The 11,584-nt window shown below is 55.7% G+C and overlaps 1 protein-coding gene across 1 annotated transcript in view; it reads right to left on the reverse strand.

Moving 5' to 3' along the window:
- Nucleotides 1–5,693, reverse strand: part of RALGDS (ral guanine nucleotide dissociation stimulator) — a 98,581-nt gene extending 92,888 nt beyond the window's left edge. Inside the window, exon 1 of the mRNA XM_048822924.2 lies at nucleotides 5,101–5,693. Coding sequence (XP_048678881.1) covers nucleotides 5,101–5,121 — 21 coding nt within the window. The 5' untranslated portion in view covers nucleotides 5,122–5,693. The remainder of the gene's footprint in view (nucleotides 1–5,100) is intronic.
- Nucleotides 5,694–11,584: the final 5,891 nt, after the last annotated feature.

Genomic DNA, 11,584 nt, shown 5'->3' on the forward strand with positions numbered 1-11,584 from the left:
AATAGTACCTAGCGGCTATATGGTGCTTTTAATTAGGAGATCTCACAGCCCTTTACAAAGGAAGGTCAGTATCATTATCTCTGTTTTACAGATGGGGAAACCGAGGCACAGAGACGATACCATGACCTCCCTGAGGTCATGCAGTAGGTCAGTGGCAGGACTGAGAATGGAACCCAGATCTCCTAGCTAAGTGTGCATGGGACAGCCACTGCCTTGCTTAATAAATGCAACTTTGTATTAATGATCACCCTTATCACCATCAATGGCAAAGCAAACCTTGTCTTCAGGCACCAAGGCCTTTGAGAGGCAAAGATCATTCTCCCCAACCTTCCGCCAGCCCCTCCTCCCCGCGGGGAAGTCCAGGTCCCTGTGCAGACTGAGGCTACCCAAGCGTGATGAGGAGAGCCACAGGGAGTCGCCAAGCCCACGCCTGGAGGTGGGTCACATTTCCCAGTGGACTCATGAGAGGTGACCAGCTGATATTCCATAGAGAAAGCAACAGCGCCACCTGCTGGACAGTCAAGCTCTCCAGATGCAGCAGGTCAGAGACTTCCTGGGTCATGCCCAGGCATGGGGCACAGCTCAGGTTGTTACCTAGTGCCTGTTGGATGGATCTGAGTCTCCCATACCAATTGTGGGGGTGTTGCACTGCCCAGCCGCCCCAGCCCCCATGGTGGTTCCATTCCTGTTCCAAGAAAATAGACCCGGATCAGAGCAGCCGCCTGTAACAGTAACGTCAAAGGGTTGCATGACAGCGACAATAGGGCTCAAGCCCCAGAGACAAACCCCAGTCTCTGGGCACATCCGGGTCAGGGGCCAAACCTCACAGGGCTCAGGCCCAGCCCTAGTGATCACTTCCAACGTTCAAACAATCAATCAGGAGAGGAGAGAACTGTAGTGGGAACGGTAACACTGCACACAGAGGAGCCCTCTCTGCCCTCCGACACACCCACACGACATCGATGCAGGGAGCGGAGCGCCCCCTACTGAGCCAGCGACACCACTGCCACCCATCTAGAGCCCTCCCAAGCACCGACCTCTCCCACCCTGCCCATGGCTTGAGGTGGGGGCTTGCTGCAGCCCTTTGGGAGTCCCAGCTCTGCGTCCCCAACGGTGCGAGCTGTCTTCTGCGGCACCAGCTCCCCAGAGGGTCGGGGCTCCGGGAAGGGACCAGAAATTCCCCCTCCCCCCCTTCTTCTAACTTTTTACCGGTGTTGATTTTTCAAGAATGATTCAACAAATGTCACCCTCAAGCTCGATTACCCTGAGGAGGGAGGGAGGGGGCTGGGGAGGCATCACACTGAGCCGTCAGCTCCCTCCCTGCTCCATTTATCCACTGCGCGGGCTGGCACTGGGGAGGTGAGCGCACACACTGGCTGATGCCCAGATGGCTGCAAGTCATGGGGAGCCTCACGAAGCAGTGTGACCTCTTACCTGTGCGCCCCTAGCACTGCGGGGAATGACAGCGGCTCCCAGCCATGGCAGGACCCCCATAGCAGCTGTATTTGTCTATAGAGAGCCACCAGCCAGGAAGTCCAGGTAGCATTCGGGCAATGCCCTTCCACCTCCACCATCCTGGCTCAGATCCCAGCCCATCCCACCTCCTTCCTGGGCATGTCCATCCGTCACAGGGCCTGAGGGAACCCCTGGCCAGAGACAAGCAGCACAAACCGCTGCTTGAGGCCCACGTGGGCCTGGGAGCTGGTGAGGTGCTCAGCTCCCATTGAAGGGAACGGGGACTGAGCCGCTCACTGACTGGCCGGGTCTCCCCGTCCAGCAGTGGGATGTGAGCGTGTGGGGCAACCTGCGGCTTGATCCTGTCCTTCACTCAGCACAGTGAGCAGCAGGACAGGGGGCAGAATGGGTCAGGGACACTGTGCTAAATCCCATCCAGCGACACCTCCATATAAAGGCGCTTGTAGCCAGCCCAGTGTGGAGAAAGAAGCAAACACCGTCTGGGACAGTCTCTGTCAAAACGGGCAAACAATCCCTTTTCCCCATCAACATCTTGCAGGTGAACCCTACCTCCCAACCCCGCCTCCTGCCTTCCTGACAAAGGGGAGCTGAGTGCACTCAGCATCAACCGAAGCTGATCGATGAGGACATAAGCTGCTCTTTTTGGAAGAGATTAAAAGCGAAGTCCTCTGACTCCTGGTCATTTCTGTGGAAGTGTCAGCCTGTCACCCTGCAGTCCTGGGCCATTCCAGTGGGGAGAAGGGGGTGGGTGGGGGAACAGACATTCAGCTTCTCTAAATTGCCCCTGCACTTTCTGAATCTGCTAGTTATCTGCCCCCGCCACCCCCCGCTCCGGTTGGACTCCTCTCCTCCTACTGCCCTAGGCTGGTGTGTGTACAAGGCTGGCTAGCGACTCCTGTTCTATGAGTGAGTTTGAGGCAATGGCAGGTGAAATGATTCCTCGGCTATCACAATGTAGATAGCAGGTTGGCATCCTCAGGAATGATCATTGCTATAGCAATGTATTGGAAACCTAGCTCGAGTCTGTGGGCAATGCAGCTTTCTCCAGGATTCCTACGCAGGGCCGGGAACGCTGCTTCCCACCAGCTTCCCCAGCCCCTAGCGGCCCCACAGCCCAGCACAAGGAGTGCAGCAGAAATACTTGGAGTGACAGAAAGAAACACAAACCAAAAGACACTGGGCAAACTGGTCTTGGAAAACCCCAAACAGGCTCTCAGAGCAAACTGGGCCCTAGGGGGGAACCCGCACTGGGCTACAGCGTGAGGATAACCATTGCCACAGGTCTGCCTTGGTGCTATCTGCACAGCTTGCCTTTCTCCCCCTGACCTGCCAGCACCTGGTGTCTAAAGGGGCTTCCCTGGCCCCTAATTTGCACCCACATTTGGAAATAAGGGTCCCAAATACACCAGCTGAACCAGTCTGTGAAAGATTCAGGATGTCCCCACCAGGACATCATGGCAGCTGGACTCCTTTTTGTACCCTCTGTCAGCTTTCCTTGGTACCAAAGTCCAAGCCCACACAGACCAGCTGAGAGCCAGGAGGAGCTCTGGATGAAGAGTCATTCCAGGCCAGGCTCCGCTCTCTGCTAAAGTTCAGGCCAACACTCAAGAAAAGGTACTGACCAGAGTTTGGTTCCAGCCTCGCTCACTACCCCTTGGAGATCAGTGTGTTACCAGAGGCTTCTCCTGTTTTGAATCTGCCAATGCAACAATCACTCCCTTCTCCCCAAAGGCCCATGTAATTCCTCCAACAAAGGGAGAGGCAGGGATCTCCCTTCAGCCGACATTTTGCCTCCTGCTCTAGGAGTTGGATTTAGTCTGGAAGTCACTCGCTGGACTGGTCCGTGTGCAGGTTTGGGATTTAGAGGGGGAGCATCAATCTAAAATTCACAAGGCAGGCCCTCCTCTGGTGCCTGCTACAGGCAGAGCCCAGAGACCCCAGGCAGTGCTTCAAGGCTGACCAGATGGAGGGTAGCACCTGCAGGATGTGCTTCCACGCTTAGGGCCAGATTCTCTTCTCACGGGCACAGGTGTAAATCCAGGGGGAATTCCACTGAGGTCAGTGATGTTTCACCAGCCTAGGAGAGTGGAGGATCAGGTCCCCCCAGTCTGAGGGGTTGGTGGGGAGCTCAGCATCTGGCCCCAGGCATGCATCTGTCAGAACATGCAAGTTCTTAGGGGTTAACTGACGGGGGAAAAGCGGGAGTAGGAGGAAGGAGTCAGTTGAGGATTCACGCCAATCCAGGGCCCACTCTCCAAATGTTTCCAACTTCAACCCACTCCCAGAAATAGCTCCAGAGGGTTTGAGGCCCTGCAGTTTGGTTGCCTAGGCCCCATTTCACCTTGAGCCTGCCCCATCAAGGCGCTGGGACGGTGCAGAGAGTTTGGGGCATAAGGGACAGTGCAAGGGGGCCTGTCACCTTCTAATGTCTCTTTGGCCTAGGCATTGCCTATGTGGCTCCAAGCCCGGCACACAGTGGAGCAGAGTCTCACCATTCGGGAGCATTTGCTGCCCACCAGTCTGTCACCCAGCTCAGCGATGACTGAAGCATCTCTTGCAGGGGTTCTCAAACTTCATGGCAGCACGACCCCCTTCTGACAACAAAAATTACTACCCAACCCCAGGAGGGGGACCAAAGCCTGAGCCCACCCGAGCTCCACCACCCCGGGTAGGTGGGGATAGGGGGGTGAGCCAAAGCCCGAGCCCAAACCCCACTGTCCCGGGGGCGGGGGGGGGGCCTGTAACCTGAGCCTTGCCACATAGGGCTGAAGCCCTCAGCCCCAGGTGGTGGGGCTCGGCTTTGGCCCTGGACCCCAGCAAGTCTAACGCCAGCCCTGGCGACCCCCATTAAAACAGGGTCGCAACTCACCTTGGGGTCCCGACCCACAGTTTGAGAACCGCTGGTCTCTAGTTTAAAAGCACCTGGTCTCTTAGACTCTGGATCCCTCCCCTTTCCATGACCCACCTCCTTTGGCACATACAGTGGCCTTCGGCCATTTTCACAGAGACCAAGAACTCAGACTGGGAAGCTCCCCTGTGGTTACTTCCCCTTACCGAGCATGCCTGCCGTGGTCTGTTTCCCTATTACTGCCATCTGTCCCCTGTACCCACCCAAAGCATGCCAGGCCATGCCCCCCTTATTGCCACCGTGCCCCGTGCCCAACAGACGTGTGGGGCATTAACAAAAGGTTCAACAAAACCTGACGGGAAACCTCGGGGATGCTGTCATGTGGTGGCAGAAGCCGAGTGGCTGCCTGGTCGGGGTTGTACCCTGCACACGTATCTACAGGAAATATAATTAGCACACAGGGCCTTCTGTAAGTAAATGTGAGCCGCCTCATCTCACTCAGTGCATCAGACAAGACCGTTTGGGAGCAGCGAAGGTGGATCCATTTATCTATCCCACGGCTCCTAATTAACACAGGTGGCTTCTACTGACCCTGAGCGTCCCGGTGCAGCAGCAGCCTGGGTAAGAGCTGGTACTTGAATCTCCCCAGCGGCGGGGGCTTGAGTGCCACCCGGGATGGTGCCAATCCAGGAGATCTAAGTATTTATCCCGCTGATCCCACTTCACCGGCATAGAGACCAGGGCAGCACTGCGGACACCCATCCTGTCAAGCTCACCTGTGTGTCGATCATCATCATCTCCCTCTCATCTCCTCGGTGGGGTCCTCACAGAGAAAGGTATCCAGAGGCCTCCATCCCACCAGCTCAGCCGCTCTCTCAGGGATTCAGATGGAGGGTGCTCTGGCTAGGAGGGGTGAGGGGAAGCTGGTCCTAGCCCCCACCCCAAGCCCTGCTGGGTCACCGGCTGCCTTCCATCTCCTGGCGCTGGAAGGAAGGAATCCCCCGGGTAAGATCCCTTGTCAGGGCTGAGAGGCTCAAGGCGTTGACAGGCTAGGAGAGGCAGGTGATGAGCCGGCATCCCCGACACAGGGCTGCCATGGTCACATTGCAAATCAAAACCACAGCTCGGAGCTCCACGCGGAATCAGCAGGATCCAGGGACCCGAAGGACGGGAGCAGTCTCCAGAAGACACATTTCCTCGCGGGGGGGCTGGGTCAGTTTCCCATTGTCTGCAAACAACCCCACGGAACAGCAGCTTTGCCCCTTTAGGAAAGCTCCCAGTCCCTGCCTTCTCTTCCTCTTCCTCCTGCGAGGAAATCCAGCGTGTGGGACCCGAGAGCTCGTGCCCCGGTGGCGGAGGAGGCGGGGGGGGGGAAGCTAGCTAGCTTTCCAACAAACGCACGTTGCAGGCGGCAGATTGCAAAGCCAACACACGGCTTGGCTGCAACAATTTGCAAAGCGAGCGTGAGCGTGTGTGTGCAAAGGCGGTGGAAGGGGAGGGAATGAATCAGGCACCAGGCGTTTAAGGGGAGCTCCAAAATAAAGCCTTCTTCCCCGTGTCTCTGCGCTGGATCCCTTTCCAGGGCAGAGAAACTTCCCTGCAGCCAGGAGAGCAGCAGCATTAACAACAAAAAATCGTTGCAAACGAAGCAGCCAGGAATCCAATTGCCCAGGCGGGGCTGGAGCAGGCGATCGGATGATTCTCGAGATCCAGCCGGCGTGTGGCTCAGGGAAAGGCAGGGTTTCCCCCCCGCCCAGGTCAGCCTTTCCTCCTGGAGCTTTGATCCCACCTGGGGTAACCGAGGAGACAGGGGAGTTCCCAGGAGATTAGGGGAGGGATGGTGTCAGTGCTTCGAATTTAAGATCACCACCCCCTAATGCTCCTCAGCCCGTTGGAGTTGTAGGGTTTGGTCTTACAGATGCCCAGGCTTCGCCTGCCTGGAGCAAATGAGTTGGCAGTAAATTGTGCTAAGCACAATATTTGAATGAGCCCCTGGTCAAGCACTATGGCACATAGACAAAGACAGCTGAGTTCAAAACCATGTTAGCTGGGCACCAGTGACCCCAGTTCAGTCATTCCCAGACCTACAATCACTCGGCTCACCGCTACACACAGACACAACGACCACACACAGTTACACTAAGAACCACTCACTCATAAACACCAATCCCCCAGGCGGAGTCCATGACAGGTGCACAATCACACACATACACAGTCACTTGCAGACACCCAGATGTCACTCACACTCAACGCATTTCTCCTTGCCCTGCACTCCCAGGCAGGTGTTTTGCACCCCAGCAGAAATCTGATGAGTTTATTATGGCACCACAGTGTCCCTGGGCATCTCTTTCTGTCACAGCTCCAGCAGGGAGAGCGGAAAGGGGCTGCTCGTTGCCAAAAGCCACCTGGCAAACTGCAAACGGAAGGGAGTGAGGGCGTAGCACCAGCCTGGCAGAGGGAGGGCACTGCCCTGGATTACCTGCTTGCTGGCTCTCCCCCTCAGCACCACCCTGTAAAATGGATCTACCTTCTGGGTCACGTGCCCAGCACAAAGTGCTCAAGCGATGCGTGGGAGAAAGCAAAGCCCCTTGAGGTCTCTTGGGTTTGCACATCTGTCTACGCACGCTGCCACACGCAGTACTGGGATCAGGCCACACAGAAGAATCTATTTTTGCCTCAGCGCCTCTGACCAGTTCCCTCCTCCGGGCTGCCCCAGGAGGCCCTGCTGCATCTGGGGCTCAGCTGAGTCACAGAGATCCACAAAGGCAGGCTCAGATTGGGGCTGATGTCAGTCAGAGAGAGGGAGGGCCTGCAACCGGCTGGGCGTGATGGTGTGTTGTCTGTAGTGACACATGTCAGGTGCCTCTTCAAAGCATGGGCCAGACCCATGGACCGGCCCTGAATCAAACAGGTTGGTGAGGGATGTCAGCCCAGTGTTGTCAGACCTCAGGACAGGGGCTGGGTTTGATCTGAGCTGGTTTCCCTGTCTGGGCTGGAGCAACGCGCGGTGACTGATGAGCCCACACTGCCACTCGGTCGCTGCAGGGCACCAGCTGTGTTCAGTAGAGGCTGGTCCCTGTCTCTTCCCAGATATGCCACTCCTCCCTCGGGTGACTAACCCCTGCTCCCTCCCCTGCTCTGCTCTCACACACACCAGGCCACTGGCAGAGGCAAAACAGATTAGGTTCTCAGCAGCAGACAGAAAACCTAGTTAACACGAAGGGGGACATGGGTTACACAACAGCCAGGGGGATATTTTGGAGGGGCCCCTAGGGATGGGGGATATCCAGTGGAGTGGGATGGGCCCTCTGGAAACCCTTATTGCACCTTTTCCCAGAGTCTCCCCATCCAGTCAATGAGTTGGCTCCCTCTGGAGCTGGCCAGCAGGGGCTGGCTCAGCACTTCACCTCCACGGACCAAGTGTGGGGCCCCGTAGGAGGTACAACTCCAAGGGCTCCCTCTGATTCCTCCGCTACCTGTGGCCAGACCCACCCCCATCCCGTAGATGCATCATCCCCATCTGAGCAGAGACCACTGCCTCCTTCACCACACCCCCCGGCTCATGCCAACCCAGAGAGCTCAGTGCCAAACCAGCCACCAGAAGTGGGGTCCCCTCCCCTGTACCAGGCCCAGCCAGGAGGGGGGAGACCTTTTGCAATGATTCCTGCCTGGAGAGAGCTATTTTGTAAGGCTATCAATGGGGGCAGGGGAATGGGAGGGAGCAGAGCTGGGGGACTAAAGCCAGCCACATCCCAGCAGGACCCATCTAATTAGCCAAGCCGAGCCGCATCCTCTAGCACCGTGTGGTATCGTGACTGTGGGGCTGCTGCGCAAACGACATCCACCCCCAGCCGTTTCATCTCTGTTCAAACGGACACCTGAAATGGAAGCAAAGAGGAAAAAGCTGCTGGAAATCTCCACGCACGATCAATTTGCTGGAGTGCCGAGCTTTTGATACTGAAGAGGACAGCTTTTGATACTGAGCAGAACGGGGTTTCCATGGAAACAGAAAGGCTGCTGTTTAAAGGAGACTCGTTGTTCATATTTATGAGGGCGTTGACATGTGCCATTTCAGAGGGATGCTGGGAGAGGCAGGAGCTCAGGGGAGAGGAGGCCGCCCACACACGCTGGCGGAGCGTGGGCCCAGTCAGGTCCTGGGCAGCTGGCTCAATTAGAACGGCAGGGCCAGGCCAGCTGGGGTCCCCAGGCCCTTTTGGAGCAGTAAAAATGGGGTCTCAAGCAGTGAGTTCAGTTCTAATGCGGCTGGCACCAGCCTGGCAGCCCTGGAGTCCGAAGTCCTCTGAAACACAGAACCCCACCAACATGCCTCGTCTCAGGTGGTGCAGGAGCTACTCCTTGGGTTGAGAGGTTACAGGCAGTCTCTGGTCAAGAAGGGGCTCCAGTCTCCAGCATGTGGTGGCCCCCTGTCCACTAGAATTGGACTGAGAACCACCACTAATCTCCCAGAGATAGGGTTGCCAACTTTCTAATTGCTGACAACCGAACACCCTTGCCCCGCCTCTTCCCCTGAGGCCCCGCCTCCACTCACTCTTTTCCCTCCTCCCCCCTCGCTCACGCCCCGATCTCCCGGGACTCACCTGCTGCCTGCAGGGCCAGGCTGGGAGGAGATGACATGAAGCCGGCCGGCCAGCCCAGTCGGGTCACAGCGCAGGTCGGTTCCCGGAGCAAGGGGCCAGGGCACGGAGGCAACTGGGGCACAGTTGAGCAAAATGTGGGGCGGACAGGATTTCCACCCTCCCAGGCAGCACCTACCTCTTGGAGCCTGGTCCAGAAGCCAGCCACTGCTCTGTCAGGCGCGCGTCAGCAGCTGAGCAGAGAGCAGCTCACCCATGTGGCTGCAGCCGCCGTTGCTGCACTTCCTGCCCCCACAGGGGTGGAGGCCGGTTACTGTGGCCAACCCGATTTTTCGTGTCTAGTCAGCTGTGCTGACTAGATGCTGCCAGGTTCCCTTTTTGACTGGACATTCTGGTCAAAAACCGGACACCTGGCAACCCTACACAGAGACCACGGCATAGCTTTGAGAACGGCTCTGGGTTCCTGCCGAGCTAGGCCGCAGTCAAACCAGTGAGCGTGTATGTCTATAGTCAGTGTTGTTAGATCGCTCCAAGAAAAGGCCAGAGGAGAGTTTGTGGTGTCCTGAGACCTGTTATCAGGTCTGAGTGATCATTTTCAGCAGGCATTAGAGACTGTCTATTGCCAGGCATGGTCTCACAGCGTGAGCAGGAACTCCAGCTAAATCCAGCATTGCCACCAACTCCCTCTGTGCAAGTCCCTTAACTTCATAGCTTCCGTCCTCCATATGTACCAGGGGCATGATAATCCTGAGCTCACTGAGGTGCTGCGAGGATAAATGGGTTCATGTTTGTACACACAGAGCTCTCGTATTGTTATAACACTCGACACTGCTGACAAAACTCTCCCCTCCAGGCTAGAGTTGTGGCTTTATGTCTTATACTAGGGCCTGGCTCCATTCATACCCAGAACTCACACTGCTGACTGCAGATATAACTGGATCTCCTAGCTCCATCTGCACCACACTCAGCACTAGAGGGGTCGCTGCTTTGCTACAGCTGCAGTTCTTCAGCTGAAACACACTAAAGCTTCTGCTATCCACCCTTGGCAGCTGGTGCTGTGCAGAAATGGAAAACGGAACTTAACTTTTCAAGACCAGTAGGGGATTCTCTCTGGTTTCCTGGCTTATAAAATAAGCCTTAGCATTTATATGATGATTACGTATTCCAAGCACGTTGCAAACATTAATTCGTCTTCCCAACATCCCAGTGAGGGTAGGGAAGGATTATCCCCATTTTATAGGTGGGGAAACTGAGGCAGAAAAGTGTAGTGATGTGCCCAAGGCCACAGGCAAGTCAGCTGCAGAGCTGGGACTGGATTCCACGTTTAGCCCCCCGATGCCTCACTGTCTCTTGTAGTCTCCTTCACCTTCAACAGAATGTAGGCATCCATGGCTCTGTGAACAGAATAGAAACTCAACAGACGAGGAGAATCATGGACAAAGGTTGTTCTCATTTACGCCCAGTGGCACTAGATGTCACTACAGAGCAACGCTCTAATCATAGTAACAAGTCACAGCTGCACAGTGGAGAAAATACAGATTTGAAAGACTTTGGACCTTTAAGTTGATGGTAAAATTTGCTCATGGCAAAATGTTGCTACGAAGGCTCAGAATAAAATCCTTAAAAAAGGGTTACTAGCATTTAACTCTTGTTAAATCAGTTCAATGTCGAGAGAGAAAAAGGGAAGTTTCCTGGTTCAAAGCTGCCAGGGTTTTGCATTCAGATAGCCTTAAACTCGTTCTGCTTGAAAGCATCTAGGTGAATCTGTAACTAAGTCTGGAAAAGCTTAACTAAAGTATCTCTATTTGGGAGGTGATGGGGGAAGGAGGGTTACTGAGCTTTAAAATTCACACGCCCAGTACACTCAGCCATCACAACTTTCCCTACGGAGTTGCTCCTGCAGTCGTAGGTACAGCTCTGATGGCAGGATGGGGGTCTCAGTGTCAATGGAAGGCAGACTGATGTGGAGCATTCCTGCCTCCAATTCCCGATCACCCCCACACCTCCCATTGCGGTTGTTGTCACTCCTAGACAGAAAGGGGGCTGGGCACATCGCTGGTGTTCTTGGCACACATCTCCTCTGCAGATCCCCACGCATGGCTGTGGCCACCCGCAGGACGTGCGACTCCAGGAGCAGTGTTGTGAAGCAGAGCCGGGGTGCTCAGGGAGGAAGCTCCGCCATGGCAACCCTATTGCTCACTAGGGGAGAAATCCTACCAGCGCACCTTGTTTTTATTATTATTTCTACTAGTATGAAGACGGGGATCCCGCTGTGCGAGGTGCTGTACGTGCACAGAGCAAGAGACAGTCCCTGCCCCGAAGAGTTCACAATCTAAACAGATAAAGCAAAGGGCAGGGGAGCTGAAAACGGAGGTGGCAAGCAATGTTCCCTCTAATTTTTAACAGGCCGTTCTTCTGTGCCGCCGCCAAAACCGGAGTGCGTGCGGTGTTTCGCCGTGTGCGCGGGGTTTAAGATCTGTGTGCATGCGTACACGTGCACAGCTTAGAGGGAACAGTGGTGGAAAGTCACTTGCTCAAGGTCACCCAGCAGCTCAGTGGCTGATCGGAGAAGAGAGCCCAGATCTCCCGAGTTGCAGCTCAGAAACCCGTCACTGGACCATGCTTCCTCTCATTGCCCAGGCATGTCATTAAGCTGGCCAGAAGC

This window comes from Caretta caretta, chromosome 16 (assembly GCF_965140235.1).
Source record: "Caretta caretta isolate rCarCar2 chromosome 16, rCarCar1.hap1, whole genome shotgun sequence".
Classification (NCBI taxonomy): Eukaryota; Metazoa; Chordata; order Testudines; family Cheloniidae; genus Caretta; species Caretta caretta.